The sequence below is a fragment of the Eleginops maclovinus genome, chromosome 12 (genome assembly GCF_036324505.1).
Source record: "Eleginops maclovinus isolate JMC-PN-2008 ecotype Puerto Natales chromosome 12, JC_Emac_rtc_rv5, whole genome shotgun sequence".
Classification (NCBI taxonomy): Eukaryota; Metazoa; Chordata; class Actinopteri; order Perciformes; family Eleginopidae; genus Eleginops; species Eleginops maclovinus.
The window spans coordinates 19,391,213-19,410,493 of NC_086360.1; the positions used below are offsets into that span (position 1 = coordinate 19,391,213).

General features: G+C 40.9%; 2 protein-coding genes across 6 annotated transcripts in view; one reads left to right on the forward strand and one right to left on the reverse strand.

The window, feature by feature from the left end:
- ncor2 (nuclear receptor corepressor 2) overlaps positions 1–7,061 on the forward strand; it is an 83,341-nt gene extending 76,280 nt beyond the window's left edge. For all 5 annotated transcript variants that reach the window (XM_063896978.1, XM_063896980.1, XM_063896977.1 and 2 more), the window contains 8 exons: positions 262–392; positions 1,101–1,276; positions 1,494–1,628; positions 2,062–2,204; positions 2,355–2,408; positions 2,953–3,150; positions 3,624–3,803; positions 4,078–7,061. In XM_063896978.1, coding sequence (XP_063753048.1) covers positions 262–392; positions 1,101–1,276; positions 1,494–1,628; positions 2,062–2,204; positions 2,355–2,408; positions 2,953–3,150; positions 3,624–3,803; positions 4,078–4,274 — 1,214 coding nt within the window. In that variant the 3' untranslated portion in view covers positions 4,275–7,061. The remainder of the gene's footprint in view (positions 1–261; positions 393–1,100; positions 1,277–1,493; positions 1,629–2,061; positions 2,205–2,354; positions 2,409–2,952; positions 3,151–3,623; positions 3,804–4,077) is intronic.
- An 899-nt stretch (positions 7,062–7,960) lies between these two features.
- rflna (refilin A) lies at positions 7,961–16,984 on the reverse strand. Its single transcript, XM_063897670.1, has 4 exons — positions 16,674–16,984; positions 16,223–16,550; positions 11,373–11,482; positions 7,961–10,859 (listed from the first exon to the last, which is right to left on the reverse strand). The coding sequence occupies exons 2-4, from the start codon at positions 16,439–16,441 to the stop codon at positions 10,526–10,528; spliced, it is 663 nt and encodes a 220-aa protein (XP_063753740.1). The 5' UTR covers positions 16,442–16,550; positions 16,674–16,984; the 3' UTR covers positions 7,961–10,525.
- Between the last annotated feature and the right edge of the window lie 2,297 nt (positions 16,985–19,281).

Consider the following 19,281-nt stretch of genomic DNA (forward strand, 5'->3'; position numbering starts at 1 on the left):
CATAGAAAACTAACGTGTGTGTGTGTGTGTGTGTGTGTGTGTGTGTGTGTGTGTGTGTGTGTGTGTGTGTGTGTGTGTGTGTGTGTGTGTGTGTGTGTGTGTGTGTGTGTGTGTGTGTGTGTGTGTGTGTGTGTGTGTGTGTGTGTGTGTGTGTGTGTGTGTGTGTGTGTGTGTGTGTGTGTGTGTGTGTGTGTGTGTGTGTGTGTGTGTGTGTGTGTGTGTGTGTGTGTGTGTGTGTGTGTGTGTGTGTGTGTCCAACAGCTCAACAGAAGATGGAGACACACGGTCTGTACCGTCCCCCGTCTGAAGAGAGACTGTCCCCGGGCCAGCAGCCCCCGTCCCCCTGTGTTAAAGGCAGCCAGCGGGTGGTCACCCTGGCACAGCACATCAGTGTAAGTTCTCTCAACCACTGCAAAACAAATGGCACAAAATACACAATAACAATATTTAGATCACAATGTAATAGCATGTTTCCTAAGTGGCTTAAAGTGCTGAGCAGTGGTGGTAGGTTCAAGGAATTCTGATGCTTAATGTATAATGGACAATATATTCAAAAGTAACATTTTGAGGAACTTTATTAAACTGTTTCTATTTCCTGCTTCTTGATGCTTCTCCAGTAAAATACAACAGCGAAATACTCTACTACATTTATTTTATGGCTTAAATCACTTTGAATATTGTTATTCAGATGATGAATGATTCAAAATCTAATCAACAAATAAGTTAATAATATTACTGATGGTAAGGAGAAAGGATTGTTGATCCCTTAGTGACATGCACAAGCTACTGGGCAGTGTGTACAGTAATACAATAAGTTCCTTCTTTGCTATCTGCATAATAAAAATGGTGAACACATTTATGCACCAATAATTAAAATCAAATATCATATCATTTGTTATTATTCTGGAGTGGTAAGTTAATTCTGTGGAATAAGTACTTTTACTGTTTGCTCTTGAAGTACATTTTGATGCCAACATTATTTTTAGTCTACGTATAACAGAATATTTGTACTCTGGTATTGCTATTTCTGCTCATCTAAAGCACTGATGCATTCCAGTGTCATCCCATTTCTGATGTGGATGTGTTTGCACTCCCAACAGGAGGTGATCACTAAGGACTACACCAGGCAGAGCCAGCAACAGCAAAGCTACCACGGCTCTCCTGTCCTGGACCTAACCCGTCCCCCCAGTGCCTCCCAGATGCCCCCAACCTCACAAGAGTCTAACCAGGGGTCCCGATATCAAGAGGCCCACTGTGGAGAACGCAACAGAGACAGGTACGAATCAAGGCGAACGTAATCAACAGAAATATCCGTTAAAGGAATGGGGTGGCAATGTCTTCTACATGTTCCTTAACTGACTTGTCAGTCATTTTGCAGGTGATGTAATCCTCTAACACCGTCTTACCCTATGTCCATTGTTGAAACAAGTCATTCATCTATTTGTATCGCTGTCATTCATAATGTAATGTATCTGTTTTTGTTTTCCCTGCAGGTCTCCTCCTCAGCCCAAGACTTCACCCATTAGTCTTTCTAACGATGGCATTGAGCCGGTGTCTCCTGCTGGCGCCAGCTCTGAACCGGAGGTCCAGGGAGTGGCCTCCTATTCCAGCGAGCAGGGGGAGCAAGGGTAACATCGCTGTGGATCTACACACCATCAGCTAACAGACTATCTCTCAACATGTTCAGTTTATAATGGACATAGCTTGTATAGTATTAAGATTAGCAGGGCTGCAGTTTAGGATCTAAGGTGTAGTTGTTTAGAGCTACAGGACAGGGAACATCTATTCCAACAACATGCAAGCTTTTATACATAGACATCACTACCTTTTTTAATTCGTCAGAAGTCCTATGATTAATCAGATGTCTCTATGTGGCGGTGAGGTTAGAGATGGAGCTAATGGGCTTTCAGAGAAGGATGCTGGTTTTCATTTTAAAAAGGGTCTCTATTTATAGTGTTTCATTTTGCTGAACCTCTCCATCGCTGCTTTTTTTCAATGAGGAAGCCTCCACAATCCTACATTTGCAAATCTTTATCTAATTGTGTCTCCCCTCTCTTGTAGAATGGGCTCCCGTTCCCCTCCTAACACGTCGCAGCCTCCGGCTTTCTTCAGCAAGTTGACCGAGAGCACCTCGGCTATTGTGAAGTCCAAGAAGCAGGAGATGATCAAGAAGATGACCGTGGTGGGAAATGATGGTGATTTCAGTAAGTCTGACCTCAGCACAAATCAAAATGCTCTGCAGAATAACAACGTACATGGGTTTTAAGAGATTCAAGATTCAAGAAGCTTTATTTATCCCGAGAGAAATTGCTTCATTAATTGACATTAATGAAACACCCTGCTGGCTCTTTCAGATGCTGGTCAGCCAGGAACAGAGATCTTCAACATGCCGGCCTCAACCAATGCAGGTAATGTTTTTAAACCTTACAGTTCTATTGATTTATAGTCAGAAATGGCCTTTTATGACACACAGCAGTGGATGTGTTCTGCAGCATAACAACCTGGACTTAACCACATGAGTTGTTTAGTTGCAGAGTTTGACTTGCTGGAAAGAACACTTGCTTTGTACTGCAAAAGCCCTTTAACGCATGGATCAAGCTCAATTACCCCCAGAAGGTAGCAGTTTTCCACATCCCCACCCTCATCCTGTAGATGGATTTAGATAAACAACTTTTATACCCGGCTGCTTGTGTTCACAGTACAGCTTTTGTGGGCAATCCTCTGAGGATCTAAGGGTGTGTGAAAGGTGGAGTTTACACAGGAAATTAACTTGACCTGCGTTATCAGATGACACCGATGCGCTAAATTTCCCGGGCACTGGTGACATCTGATGCTTGCAAGAGAGAAATTCATCCCTTGGTTTATCCCCCTGCACTGACGCCGGAGCGATATTACCACTCCCTCTGCTTCCCTTTCTCCCTCTAACCTGTGTAACACTTCTTCCTTGCACAGGACCTGTACCTGTCCGCTCCCACCCAGCTTCAGAGCAACCCGGGAACTCGATAGGCCTGGAGGCCATTATCAGAAAGGCCTTAATGGGCAATTATGATGATCAGTCTGAGGAACGCTCTCCATCCAACCCCTCTAACCTGATGGGATCGGCGGGTATGCCTGCAGCCGACGGACGAGGAGAAGACTTCTTCTCACAAGGTGGGACATCCTCAGACATTTCAAATGTCCAAATCCATTTTATTGTCAATTCCTCTATTTGTGTTACACACACACATTTTAAGGTCTTCTTCACTCCAGTATATTCTTGCATGTGTGGTTTTCCAAGGTGCAATTTAAGGCTTTACATTTTCTCTTGAAGGCACTGTCCAGCTTTGTATCACAACTTTTGGTTTCTTAAGCTGATATCTTTAGTCCTAATTTGATTTGAAGTAGGCTCGTGAGCTTATTGATTTTCTTTGGCATTTTTATTACCCGCTTACAAATTAAAGTTCGTTATTTATTTGAGTCTTCCATGAAGCCCCATGAAACAGTATGGTCTAAAATGATTTGGTAGAATAGTTCAAGGAAGATACTCAAGGTCTGTTAGTTATCATTAGGCGGCTCAAAACAGAAAAGGTTTTGCGCAGGATTGTAACACCGTGGGTTCAAACTGTTGTGATCTTTGTTCACAGGCGGGGGAAAGTCTTCAAAGGGCAGCGGGCGCTCTAATGGGCGCAAGGCTAAATCTCCAGGACCGGGTCTGTCCGGGGGGGAGAGACCCTCCTCCGTGTCCTCAGTCCATTCTGAGGGAGACTGCAACCGGCGGACTCCTCTCACCAACCGTGTGTGGGAGGATCGACCTTCCTCCACAGGTAGGAATACACCTCTGAAGACCCACTATGACCTCATTGATAGTTATTTGCAAGGCTGTTTTTGTAACGCTATGAAAACTAAATGGAAAAGTCAAATCTAAATGAAATAAGGCAAACATTTCCCAGTCTGGGATTAATAAAGTAATTATCTTATCTTAAAAACTAAGAAAAGATTTTGATCTATTCTTACCTCAGTTACATTTTGTAAGGTTGCTGGAAAAGAGGAGAGTGTCCTAAACTCATCTTAATAACTCTGTCATTTTGCCTTCTGCAGGTTCAACTCCAACTCCCTTCCCGTGTAATCCATTGATAATGCGTTTCCCCAGCGGGACAGTGTCCGCTCCCTCACCCTCCTCTGGGCAGCTGGGGGGGCAGGGCCCTGCGCCGGGGCAAGGACAGGGCCGCTCCTGGGAGGAGGAGCCCAAGCCTCTGCTCATGTCTCAGTACGAGACCCTGTCTGACGGCGAGTGACCCGGAAACCTATCGAACCACAAGAACCCGCTAACAGTCAACCAACTCTCCGCTGCTGCAGACACACACACACACACACACACACACACACACCTGCAAACCTCACCATTCCACTCTGCATTTCCTCCGCCAGTTTTCAAGCATTGATCGAGTCCTTCTTCTTTCACACACCTGAGATACAAAGCAGCGATGAGCTGAGACCCTGCTGCTCCGTGTGTGTGTGCGTGCGTGCGTGCGTGTGTTTGCACCTACGTGTTATGCATTCACTCCAGGACTACCCTAAAGGACAAATCACTTATTTTTTGTTTTCTCTTTTTTTTTATTATTATTTTTTTTTTACTTACTTTACTACCTTTTCCTCACTGGCCTTATCGATACAGACACATGAACCTGCACCTTCTGGGTGTTATGCTCTGATGTGCTGACACTTGTGTGGAAGGGACCCCGGAGTCGGGTTGTTGGCCTGCCGACAGCCCCTCTAACGACAGATTGCAACCACAGATCTGACCTTAATGCCGCGGCCCCCGCAGCGAGGACCCTCTGGAGTTTCCTCAGTGTCCTCCAGGCGGCCTGTGCACTGCTACCACTACAGGAACACGTGCAAGGCGACGGGAGGAGAATTAACATCTCCTTTTTCTTGTTTCAGTTTGTTCTTTTGCTTCTTTAAATTCAGTCAGTCCAGTCCTGTGTTTGGAACGTGAGCTGAGACCTTTAGTACTTTTTGATGGTGAACTTTTGATGGTGTCATTTGTTGTCTATTATCTGCAATGGTGTATCTTTTTTGGGGCTGGGGTGGGGGGGACAGAGATTGTTATGCGGGGAGGGTCATATCATTGGTTTACAGGGTAAACATGCTGTTCATTGCTGATGTCGTCATATATTGGGGGGGGGAATCCTGAGGAACAGCAAAGGCCTGTTGATCTCAGGCAAGGGGAGAGATGATTTGCCAGATGGATGGCACTGAAACAAGTGACACTTTCTCACTGTTTTTATATTAATCATGTCTGTGTTTGTTGAAAGTTTTTTGGATATTAAGCACTTAGTTGTCAGTCTGTTCACAATGGCATTTTTAAGATTCTGTGTCCTGGGACGGGTGCAAAATGGACTCAAAAACAGCATATAAATCCCACTGTGTAGGTATCCTTTAATCTGTTTATTTTGGTCTTGCCACCGATATTCTTTATCGCTCCCACACTCAAAGCGACAATCACATTTTAGTGAACGACGACTAAGCCGCTGCGAGCCGGTGCAGACCGACCTTAAAGCTGCTTAAAGGCGAACTCCTCAGCATCACTTGGAGTTCGCCCGCATTAAAGAGAGGTGACAAATAAAGCCATCTTCCTACAACCCTTGGTCCATGGTGGCGTCGGCTTCAGCTGGCCTGCTACGATCCTGTCTAGGAGCTGTTGTGACAGTCTGACCTCTGACCTTTTACTGCCTAGAGGGGGAGCTGGGACCCAACTCCTCATCCAGGCAGATTTTGTACAGTTATGAGATATTCCTAGTGTTAAGTGCCATTTATTTTACATATACAGTACTGAAGTTACCAAGTGACGCACAATTTTTTCTTTTAACCCCCATGACAGTTAATACTGTCCACGCAGGGAATTATAATAAAACAAAACCGCAAAGGAAAAACGTCCTCTTTTAAAAAAACAAAAACATTTTGTGTGTATTTTTTCTTTACTTGGAGATCCATCACAGCCTTAGCTTTTAACTGTTTCACACATTAGATTCATCTTCAAAACGGAAGCTCAGCTGGAGCCATGTCATGCTTCAAGTGTACTTCATTGCATCTTCTCTTTGTACTGCTCAGAAGAAGTGGAGGGGGGGGGGCATTCAAAAGCATTCTGGTAGTTTTATGTAACTCGAGTTGACATGTTGTCACGGTTTACTGCAGCATTGTAAAGGTCACCCTCTGTGCAAATGACGTGTGAAATGTTTTAGGCTTGTGACTTAGGGACGCACTCTGCCCTCTGACTGAAAAACTGCAGTGATTACAGTGAGCTTGGTCAGTGGTTTAGGAAGATTTACCTCTCCATCGCTCGTTCATTTTGTCACTGTTGATTCTCACAAACAGGACTGTTAAAGGACTACCTCCTCTTCCTCCTTCATCCCACCTGCCACACCTGCAGAAAGCTCAGCCATGTTTAGGCCTGTTCTATTTTTCCTTTTTCTATCAATACTGAAGGAGGGTTTTTAATTTCATCAGCCAGGCTTTGTACATTTGGTTTCTGCTTGTATATCATTTATCCACTGATGAAATTTAAGAATGTGACGGTAAACAGACTAAGCCATATCCAGCTGTTCCCTAAACTGATGTCGAACTAATACGTTGTTTTTAAAAGTATACTGAAACAAATTTTAACAAGCATCCATTTGGTTCATTGTTCTTACAGTTTGTATCGATTTCCGTCACGTCACAAATCTCAAGTAATCTTTCGAAACGTGAAAGGACGGGAATTCATTCATGATGTGCTCCCAGGACTGTCAAAGGGGGGGTGGGGGGGATCGACATAAACAGTACATTGTTCAACCATTCTGTGCATAATGATTTTTTTTATTATAACCCACTGTATAATAGCAAGGATTGTATATAAAACTGAAGAGATGTAAATATTTATGTGGCTTGCTTCAAGGTTGGTATTACAAAAAATAAAAAAATAAAAGAAATATTCACATGGTTAAATTCTACATGCCCACCAGCAAGCTTTGTGGATAGCAGTGTAAAAATGAAAAACAAAAAAGACACTGCCTTAATGTTTAAATAAAAAGCTTATTGCCATTCATGGTCTCGGTGTCGTGTTATTTAATCCTGTGTGTTTGTTTTTGGATTTCTGCACAGTAACGCTTTTACTTTGTCCATTTTATATTGAGTATTTTTGTGCTTCATGTCCTTTTATACGGTTGTATATAGACTTGCTGCTGCTTAATGTTTCATTGTTATTTTAGTTCATTTAAATGTATTATGTTTATACTTTCTAACACCTTTAAGTTTAAGATTTTAATGCCTGAACACTTTTGAAAAACACGATCCTATTTCCAATTTGGGATGAATAAAGTATTTGTCTGTCTGTCTGTCTGTCTCTGTCTTAGCCCTGCAGGACGGGTAAGGTGCCACAAGGGGGCAGCACAAGCATAGTATTTAACAGTTGAATGCGTTTGACATAGAATTCTGAAAACTTAGAAACGAATAATTTTGTATAAATTGAGTAATATTCAAACAAAAAATATATTCCTGATCCATCCTAATCCTGAAGTTTTAATATATCTCTCGTCAGTGACAGTGTAATAAGATGTTATCCTTTCCTTTCTCAATTTACAACATAGAACAACGTCTTTATATTCAGTCCAACCCAATGAAGTTTCCAGTTTTGTTACCTCAAAAAAGTGTCTCTGTTTTCTCTCACTGAATAGGGACGATGGTTTCTGCTGACTTCCTAAGCAGCTGATAATCAGGCTTTTTAATTCTGCAGTAGGAGTTTGTCCAGAGTAGGCAGTAGACCTCCAAAAGTAAAGCATATTTTAGGTAAGTGATTCCTACCTTCCTATCTTCCTTCGTTGTGTTTGGACATCACACTTGTGGAGACTTTTCTGCGATGCGTAACAGAGAAAGAGCATCATTGCTAAGCAGGCAAATACAACATACTCTTTAAGATGTAGCAATGTATTCAACACAACAGAAATGGGTTTTAGGAATTGCAATGTTTTATTCATTTAGGATATACATCTTTTTAAATTATCTTCTTTAATCAGAACTCAAACGATTGATTGACGTACAAAAATATAAAGAGAAATATGAAGTGCCTTGATGCCACATATACAACAGGAAAAAAATGTACAGTAACAAAATCAAGTGTTAGGAAACACAAGTATCTCACATAAAAACACCAACGCATTAATCTCGACACCCACCAACTTTCTCTCATCATTCTCTGACATTTCACAGACCGTCTACACATAGCAAAACCCTCCGTCATCTTTTCAATAACTTCACTGTTTGGTATAAAAAGCCATCTTCAGAATATTTTCTCTTGTTCAGTTTTCCTTTTGAAAGAGCAGAACTGATGTTCCCCTCTTTGTCTACTTACTGTTCCCTCATTAAAACCCAATACCCATCTGACAGTACTGATGCACCACCTTCCCATAATGCCTCCATCTATCTCCTACCCTTACACTTGCCTGGAGGGTTACTCAAACTATAAAATAACCAAGACTGCAAGTTCAATACCTCAACTGAAATTCGGAAAAACACATTTGCAATGAAGTCAAATGGATACCTAGGGAAATTTGAGGTAAAGTCTGATGTCTCAATATTGTCCATGTTCAATAATCTAAATATATATATCAGACGGACACAAAAAAAGCTCAATAAACTTATATTTTACATCTTCAACAGGATGATCGGATGTTGGTTCAATATGACAATGTTTTGATATCTGTAAAACAACAGGGAACACTCGTCGGCACCAGCTACTTGTAAATTCAAGGCTACAAAGGAAGTTCTCACTTGGTGTAGATGTAAATATCACTAAATTAAGAAGGTTTTTTTGAGTAGAGATGGGTTATTAATTGATGTACGCCCATTAACTGTCAGCTGTAGCTGCTGTAGGCTACATAACGTTAGGAAGCTTGCTTAAATACGACTAGTTTTGATTAAAAGAACTAACATATAATATCTGCCTGTAAATATTTAAATTATTTTTTATAAATAACAACATGACTATAAATTACTTAACTTAGTGTGAACAATGTCAGACTAAAACGCCAAATATTGTTAGCTTTGCATAGTTGGATATTTCATGACACTGAAAACACATATTTATCCATGTTTACACTAATAAATAAAAAAGTATTACCTATATTAACAAAACATAATTTGATAAGCTTACAGTGACATGTTTACATCATCCATGTTTTTATATCTGGCAAATGACTTAATAGCTAAGACATTCCTTAAGTTTTATTTGTGCAAAATAATTTAGTAAATCACTCAAAACTTTTCAGTAACTGATGTATTTACAGATAGCTGGTGCCAAATAATCACAACCGTGTTTGCCCTTTTTGAAGCCGAAATCTTCAGCTGGAAATAGTTCTTGTTTTTGTGTTTGGCTCTCATGGAAAAGGGTACTGAGAGTTGTGAAAGAGAAGTGTTTAACATTGTCAAACACTCCCCCACTGAAAAGCTCAACCGTCTGACACCAATGACGTTACACTGACTGAAGCAACTAGAAAACATGCACTGCTGGCAATATTCAGTTTTTGGCATTGAAACACCAATGTTCTCAATAATCTGATGAAGCAGATTCAGTGAGTTTTAAATGTTCAACTTTTAATAAATAATGAATAATGCTGTTTCTTTATTTCCAAACTTCCTTGATTGTTGATCTGCAGCCAAACCTGTTTAACAAAACACCCTCAATTGAATCTTTCATTACCTTAATTAAAGAGTTCAAATCAAATTTGAACAAACATTTGGTTCAACAAACGTTTAATCTATGACTGATCCAACAGTAAGATTTAGAGGATTTAAATATCTCCCTTGTAAATAGTCTCAAGGCATCAGATGTTATTGTGCTGTAATCCTTCTTTTTATTAGTCTTAATTCTACAGTCAGGCTGCTGTTTTAATGTGTGTTAATTGATGCTGTACAGCAAAATCAGGCGTTCTGTCTCAGTGTGTGGAGGTCATACAGAGAGATAAACTTTGGTCCAATTTTTCACACGCAGTACTGAAATCCCCCCACCCCTGCAATGCAAGTCCACTGGGAGGACTTTTGATATAGAAAACAAGTGCAATAAAGCCATATTAGAAAGCTTTGCATTGGCGTGACTAGGTTTGCACCGGCTCCGAGCTGATATCCACCATATCTCAAGTTGTCTCTGCAAACACAGTCCATCACCTTCACTGAGGTTACAATCCAACCTGAAAGAGAGGGAAGGCCACCAATTTGTCAGCTCTTTTGTTAAATAAGACATTAACCATTGAAGTGCAGCTTCAAACTGCAAAAGGACAGACTCTCTTTTTAAAGACTGCATCAGTAGAAGGTCTACAGAAACTCAGGTGAAATGTCGATAAAGGGTTCCAACAGTTTCCTCCATGGCGAGTAAAGATGAACAGAGTAGGGTTTTTCAGGGGCTGTGGGTATTACTTGAAGTATTTCCCTTTCAATATAGGCCTTCCCAAGTTCCTTGTCCTCAAACACACATAATATGATCACCAGGTAGCCCTCTCCCAGTGCATTCTGGGCCCTACAGATCCTCTGTGTAGATGATACAGGGACTAGTATCCTCACTGGACTCCAGCTGCACCGTGGACACGAACCAGCGGCGGGAGCCCGCGGCGTTGTAGTTGAGCGTGGTGCGGTAAGTGTTCTTGGCGTGCTTCGGGTAGATGATGGTGGTGCTTCGGTAGCTGATGGGTTTCTGCCGAGGCTCCAGGTAAACTTGGGACTTGTAGCTCCTCCAGGTGCAGTTCCTCACCGCCACCACTGTCTCGCTGAAAGAGGTGGGCGTGGGAACCGGGGTGCAATACACCTGGTCCTGGTAGTGCTTGTCGGAGTCGTACTTGACCTCGGAGTTGCATCTGTAAAGAGAAAAAGGGTGACAACTTTTTTAGAAACACAGCTAAAGTGGACCGCTAGGTGGCAGTGTTGTTGAGAGAATAAGAAAAGATAACATTTTACTTAAGAAATCCCGATTTGTGCCTAATAATGCTCAAACATCACAACAATATAAGAATACAATAATAAAGGTAAAAATATGAAGTCTAATGGAAGTAATAAAAACACCAGCAAAAAATTGAAAAGCAAGAAGAGTAAGATTATTTTTCCTACAATATTATAACAACATGAGAATCAAATCAAGTGTAAAAAAATATTTGTTATCCTAATACTAACTTAGTAAAATAAGTAAATGTAAGTAGAAAACTAGTTTTGCACAAGATTTTGAGAGCAACATTATTAAAATAAGTGACAAAAAAGTAATATTATTAATGATTTTGAAATGTAATATTGCATATCTATGAATAAATAAAAGTGTGTATGTGAATATTCCTCCAAATAAGTGAATTAGGCTCCACATTGCAAAGTTCCCTTACTTGATTTCCTGCTCCGGTTTGGGGTTGACCTCGATGCTTTCTCCAAAGAACACAGGATGCATGCGAGTCTTTGGGTCTGTGCCCGTGGAGTTCAGCAGCAGGTAGGGCAGCTGGGCAGAGGAAACACAAGAGTCACAATCTCACAGAAACATCCATGAACTGCTGAACTGTTGGTAACAAGCCTGCCAACGTGTCCATTCGAGGAATTCCAGTTAAAAAGATGCCAGCGTGGTTGGGGGTTTTCAGCCGAGCCAGAAACCCAAATTAAAACCACTGCAGTCCCCACCCTCTCCAGGAAAACATGCTCCTTGATACGCCCTCATGAGAACTCGCCTTGTCCGTTGAACGGCTAATACTACAACAATAATTAGATTAGTTTGGGCAACACTTCCATTTTAATCAGATAATTACACTGTGTGGGTCCTGCCCAATGAAGTGTTGGAGGTAAATCGTTTTTTTCCAGCTGTCTAGAGACGTGTGGCTCTGACATAGCCTGTGTGAGTGTGACTGTGTGTGTTTAGACTGAAAATAGGCTAACAGATGTTTGGGCCTACCAATGTTACAAAATGCAAAACTAAAATGTTATGTTGTCGGGTGGAGATGATGCTCTCATAAGATAATAAGTGGATGATATTAAATATTCTCATAATGGGTTCACATTAGCAAGCATGCTTGTGTGTGAGGGAGCCTCTCTAATACTCATGGTCATCTTGAGTGGTGAATATCACAAATTGTTAACACTATTTGCGTTTAGCATATGGTTTAAATCCCCTTAGTAGGGTTAAGATGTTCCTTTATGAATAATAATGATCTAATTAAAATTCAATGAACCAAAAATGGGTACAATTAACATACTTAAACTCCTGTTGCAATCATACTACACATTCATTTTCATGGGATACACTCAGTGTCTGCCTTACGCTGCCACACCAGATGGGATAGAGATATACTGTACTCAACTAACTGTACAGTATGAACCAGGTTTGTTTTAGCACTGCCATTTTACCCCTGAGTGTCCCCTCTGGGGCCACAGGGGGACAAACAGAGCTGCACCAATCACAAATACAGATCCTGTCACACACTGACTGTTTTCTTTGCATGTGTTTCTCTGACCAATCTGAATCAAATGGCACCCCAACCACAACACTAACACCTCTCACGTTACACACGAGAGGCTGTCACATGCTGTGGTTTGGCCGCAGCAAAGCGCACATGCCACTACAGGGGACGAGTGAGAACAGGACAAGGGCACGGCACATCGCTGTGTGAAGCTCTTCTTACCTACGATCATCACCCACACACTATCTGAGCGCTGAAGCTGGACTTACACAGCTGCTAGTTTAACCACCAGACTGGAAAAAAGTTAGTCTGCAGGCTCTTCACTTTCTGCTGCTGGTACCTCATGGCCTAAAAAAACTGTAGGACTTGGGATTGTCTTTACCTCCACTGCTCCGGCATGGAGAGCATCCCAGGTATTTCACCACAGTATGTTCTGGCAACTTCTGCAAAGCAAACATTCTTGAATGGAGGGGAGGTCACCTCCAGACAGTGGATCCCCCAGTAAGCTCGCAGAGCATAAACCCCCCTGGAAGCACATTTCTGCCCAGCAAAAACACTCTGCAGCTGAGCCACCCACACAATATACAATGCACAATGCAGAGCTGCTGAGAGAAACGCCAACTCAAACACACACTTTTCCAACTGCCTGCTGTTTTGAGGAAGTGATCTGACTTTGCATCCTGGTGTTTGCAAGGACGTTAATTTAACAGCATCGGTATCACACGGTGAGGCAGATTTAGAAAATTGTCATGAGATATGTCTCCTGTCTGTCCTCGATTTTAATCCACTGACACTTGACCGGTATCCTTGAATCCTTGAGCAGGACATGTACACAACATTCTGCAGGTCTGACACACACAGATTGCATGGCCACACTCATTTGTTGCATGCGTCTAGTCCCCTTTGTTAGTTAACATGTTTATAAGAATATGTATCCCACATCTGCATACATTCGAGAACAGGGTTGCTTCACATTTCATTTAGAAGTGAGAGGTCATCAAGCTCTTATGCAATGCACTGCAGCAGCTCTAACAAGACCCTGCACCCCAGAATAGAACTGGAGGATTGTTGGTAGGTGGCGTACAAAAACAACACATAAATAGAGTTGGAAAGAAACAGATGCATGCATCCTCTCGTCCTCACAGTCTTGTAACTTGAAAACTCTATACCTGACGATGAGTTTTGGTTGTTTCCATACACACAGGTACACAGATGGGATTAGCAACACAAGCAGCCCCTATCAGGACGGATCTTTGAAAGAAAAAACACAAAGCTGAGAAGTCCTACTAATCTGAACCTCCAGAGGATTAGAGGATCTTTCTCTTTCTCTGTTTCAGGCTTCAACAAACCAATGTCACGCAACTCCCAGGATGCAGCGCTGCATTTCTGAAGCCTCCCTCAGACTCTTTAAAAGCCACTCCGACCTGCGCAGACATGTTCTGAAGACTTTTGAGAATGGGAGTGACCTGGAAATAATTTTCAATCAAATCAGCCTTGTCATGTGTCACACAAATCACTGAATCATTAATAGCCATTTTAATTGTTTTAAATGTTAGTTTCCATAGCACATAATCTACTATGTGTAGTGACATGTCTGACCTCAGCTGAATGAGAACTCATATTGCCTTAGGGTTACTCTTGGATGGGTCCATTTAACGAACTGTAGTTGCACATATTGCAGTTTTCAAATTAGATCTAATCAAAGACAGAAAACAGATTCCCTATGGCTCCAAAGCTATCTGTGTTTTTCAGAAAATAACAAAACAAAAATGCACAACTTAATAAGTTAATAATGGTTGACTATTAAGTATATTGTTTTTCTAAATATTTCAATGTTATACATTGCTGAAGTCCGTGTGAGATTTGAGCTGAGACTGAGGCATCAAACGGGTCCAATCCACAGACATGGGGAACAGAACATTAATAAATCCAGAAAGACCCCGATTATCAATTTCCAAATGATGAAATTATCTTTCATTTTCTAGATCACTCAAAAAGAATCAACAGAACCTACATTGTTTTCAATATTCATTCAAATGCTAATTATTTTCAGGGTTTTTGGATTCATTTCTTGGTCAGAAATTACTGAAACATACCCATTCCAGTTTCTAAGTCTTCAAGTGTTTTAATTTGTCAATCTTCAACCCAAAAATATTCACTTTGACATAAGGTAAAAGCATGAAATCTTAATATTTCAGAAGTTTCAAAACAACAATAACAGTTTACTAACAATAGAAACATTTGCTGATTACTTCTCTACCGATCGACTACTCATTTACTCGACTTATATGTGCAGCCCTAATCATCTTTAGAGAATCCTTTCTGCTTCCTTGTACTTTAACTCCTACGTTCAGCTTTTCATTTTGTGACTCTGATGTTGGTGTTCACAGACTGATCGTGACACTTAACACTCAGGTAACTATGGGTTGGACTAGACTCACATTTCTAAAATGCAAAACTGACGTTCTTTAATGTTTTGGCTGCCAACTTGGGGTGTGTCATTCAACCAGACATGATAAACATGTAAAGAAATAAGAAGGATCATAACATGTACGAGGAAAATGACTGTAAAAAAACGTTTCAATGGAATATCCTTCTCTTGTTAAAATAGCCAGGCAATCAAAAACATATGCAACATCTGAAAACATTTGCGAGTAGAGCTGCAAAGATTAGTTTGACAGAAAATAATCGCCCACTATTTTATTGTCCATAAAGAAATGGCAGAAAATGCTGCTTTTAGTCTCTTAATATGGATCTGTCTTGCGTCTCTCTGTATTATATCACAACAAAATGAATCCATGGGTTTTGTTCGGACAAAACAAAACATTTGAAGGCATTATTCTACATTGTTTTCTGACATATAACATGTGTTGCCATTTCTATCAGACTTAGCTTTTCTCAATCCCAAGTTGGGCAGAATTTATCCAATAGTCAACCAATTTGACAATTTCTGTTTATTTGAAGGATTTTCAAATGAACAGTGCTGGTGGTTATTGTAAGGTTCTATAAAGCTAGTTTATGCCTTTGTATGTTTTCAACTTTCATTTAGATTATTCTGCTCTAGCATACACATGGTTGTCAAGATAGACCTCAGACTGGAAACAGACAGTGCCGATGTTAATCCATCACAGAGCATTGCGTTATAACATTTTTAGTGTCTTGTCATGTAAGGCAAGAGACAGAAACCTGATTACCTAGTCATGCTTTTAGTGTAGGCCACACACCTTCACTGAGATGAGTGAAGCAATTAAAGTGATAAAGCTTTCTGTCATCACGCTGGGAGCCCCTGAAATCCTGGCAAGGACCCCCGGGAGTCCCTGGACCCCAGATTGGAAACCCAAGTCGGCCTATAATGAACACCCAAAGACCCCTAATGACACCTTGTAGTCTGGGCCCATTTTTGACTGGCTTATTGAGGGGCAGTGACATCTTTAGCACAAGTACAAGATCAGAAGTTTGCAAACTGAGGAATTTCTGAGAGAGAGAGAGAGAGAGAGAGAGAGAGAGAGAGAGAGAGAGAGAGAGAGAGAGAGAGAGAGAGAGAGAGAGAGAGAGAGAGAGCTTCCAGATGTTATGTGAGTAAAGGACTGAAGTGAGATCTGTTTCTTGCCAAAAAGTAAAAAGCTCTCAGAATTACAGTTTCTCTCGCAGCAGCGTCATTATTTTGCCATTAGATCTTTTTATCCTTCAATTCAGTCTGTCAATGAAGACACAAAACAGACCCAAGTCACAGCTTGCACATTACAAAATTGTTGCAAATCACACAGTCAATACAGCGTTATGTTTCTTACCAGTTTGCCTTCTCTGCTTTCCTTTTTATAATATCCATGATGGCTTTCGACGGGCGTCGTGCAGCTGCCGGAGCGCGACTCGATCAGACCCGGGGAGAGGGAGCAGAAGGGTGGACTGGGGCTGGGGGGTAACCCCGAATCCGGACTATCGAGCAACCCTTCCCGGTTCTTTCCTTTTAGGCTATCATCCATCGCTTGTAAATGTAGGTGCCCCACCATTTCTGGGAACACTTTAGTCAAAAAAAACACCCCAGACGAAGTCGCACTGACAAGTTGAGCGCTCCTGCCTCGGAAAGACAATGCTGGGTGAACTTTTTAAAGAGGACTCCTGCAAGCGGAGAAGAAGGGGGGAAATAAGAAATATGGATTTAATCAAAGACCATACACTATGGGAAAAAACTCCCTAAAGTGATATGGATCCTGTCCTTATTTCTATTAAACGTTACTGTACCTGCGCGTCGTGAAGGAGTCTGTCCACTTTTAATTCCGAAATATATTCCAATTTTCGTGAAAAACAACAACCATAAACTTAAACACTAACTTCAACCTTCAGACAAAAGTGTAATATACACTATTTATATATATATATATATATATATATATATATGTATAACAACTGGACAAAAACGTAATAAAACTCGCGTAAACAAAAAGTCGTCCGTGCGTCTGGCACCGATCAGGATGAGAGCTCCTCTGCTCTGCTGAGTGTGTGTGATGCAGTGTGTGTGAGTGTGCGCAAGTGTGTGCGCTCTGCGGCGGAGAGCTCCTTCTTAATGATCCTGCCAGGCTTTTTTTGCACCTGGATCCAGTCCAGCCCTCATGATCTGGATCACTTCCATGAACAACCGACAGGGGCGAGCACGTCCTCCCTGCTCCTGCTGCACGGTGACTGACTGAGTGTGATCATAATAGTGCCTTTGAACCGGTTATACCAAACCCTTCTGGAGCTTGGGTTTGGTTTAGATCTATAATCAACAGTTACTTATTCATAAGTAGTAAGTCATTGGCCTAAATATATTGCTTTTCTTTTTCTATGGGTACATAATAATAGTTATACAAGTTTATATAAAGGTTTCTTATAAGCCAATATGCATTTAGTCTTGCATTTTTCACAATACGCAGTATTAATAATATATAAATGAACGACATCGATTAGCATTTCTAATGTTAAACTTTCCACATTTAGTTATTTGGGGTTGATAATATGTCATTTCATCAAAGAACTTATCAATATCTAACTTATCAATTATCCATTTGTTAATTGGTCAAATTTAGTAATAACTGTTGATACTTCCAATTGCTCCCAATAACTATTAGTATTCATAATTAACTTTAAGTTTCTGATTAGTGGCACTTCTATTCCTCTTTTGTGTATTAAATTGGGCAATATTGCTAAATTCAATGTCATTATAATCAAATAGTTTGCCAATATATATTACCTTTTATCTCAAGTCATCCACAAGGCATACTTTCCGTGAACAGCCCTTTCCACTTCCACTAAATTGTTTCTCTAGATTGATGTTGTGAAGACCACAAACTCAAATTACATTCAACCATATTTAGGTAGGTATATCAAAAACTAAGGGTATGTCTAGATACCTCAAAACGGGCTACACGTGTTTGTTATTTGAAAGATATTAGATATAGTAACAGAGTTAGATTGACAGACAGCCTGTAGTGTTGTTACCCGACACCCTTGTCTTTCAATTTTAGAAAACGGCTCACCTTTTCATAAAGTCATCCACAAGGCATACTTTCCGTTTACAGCCCTTTCCACTTCCACTAGGAAATGGGAAGGTGTTGTTCTGTCTAACATTTTTGTATACTTGGTACATTTTTATTAGCCTATACACAAGAAAAGATAAAGGTTTTTTGACAAAAAGAAGGACACTCACTCATCATGCTAAATAGCAACTTGTCTTCCTGAGGTGTAGCAAACTCCTCAATTTCTTGGTGTTGCTTTAGAAAAGCTTTATAAGGAATATCTGAAATAGTCTAATATTCAGGCAGAGTGCTTATGAAGTCTGAGAGTTGAGCACTACAGCTATAAAAATAAGTGTAACATCTGCGTAACTGCAAATACGCATATTTTCAAAGCTTACCCATTACTTTTTTTGTAAGCCTGGAGCTCATCTCATTGCCAAAATAGCAGAAACATTTTTGCTGGATATCTGCACGAGTAAAACCGTTAACCTTTACCAATTTGTAACGTTATCCAGCTAAAGTTAACTGAAATGATCCAAGAGTTATTCAAGCGTCGTTATGCTTGTGTGAGAAACTCCCCTGATGTCAATCCTTGTCTATTGTTTCCAGACATTAACAGTCAGCTGCCTTTGTGGAGCAGTTTGTTTTGGTTCAGAAAATATCTTGTCAAAGGATTATTAAAGGATTACTACAGTTATTTTTTATAATGCCTGGGTGTATATGTGTCTGTAACCATCTTGCCTGGTGTATTTCAGGACTGGGTGGAGTTGGGTGGGAATGGTGTGTGCATTCAGCAGCAGCTACACACACACACACACACCCACACCCACACACACACACACACACACACACACACACACACACACACACACACACACACACACACACACACACACACACACACACACACACACACACACACACACACACACACACACACACACACACACACACACACTCTTACAGTAGAAGACCTGAGGGAACAAATGAGCCGACAGCAGTCATCGCAGCATGCAGAGGAGAGATTGAATCCTTGCTGATGGCTCTCTCCACATAATGTCTGTGCTCTCTGTTCATACGGTTACTCTTACCAACTGCAGCTCTGCCAAAAGGGAAATCAGAGCATAAATAAGAGCCAGTGCAGAGCAGCACAGAGCTGACTGTGTGTCTTAAGTGGTTGATTGTATCTTTGATGGTCCACCAGCTCTCCATGGTGATTACCACAGATTGCCAGGAAATCATGCGTGATGTTTTTTCAGTTCGTATAAAAACTAAGATAACTCTGTGTTTGCCTTTGTTGTCTGGAAGACATATTTAATTGCAAGCCCTTTAAGCTTGTGCAGCTGTAATCTTGT

Coding starts and splice junctions, on each gene's coding strand:
- rflna (XM_063897670.1), bottom strand. CDS start 16,441: ATGGTGGGGCACCTACATTTACAAGCGATGGATGATAGCCTAAAAGGA. Junction 11,483..16,222: donor AAAGCAGAGAAGGCAAACTG/GTAAGAAACATA, acceptor TCCTCTGCCCAG/CTGCCCTACCTGCTGCTGAA. Junction 10,860..11,372: donor AAACCGGAGCAGGAAATCAA/GTAAGGGAACTT, acceptor TTCTCTTTACAG/ATGCAACTCCGAGGTCAAGT.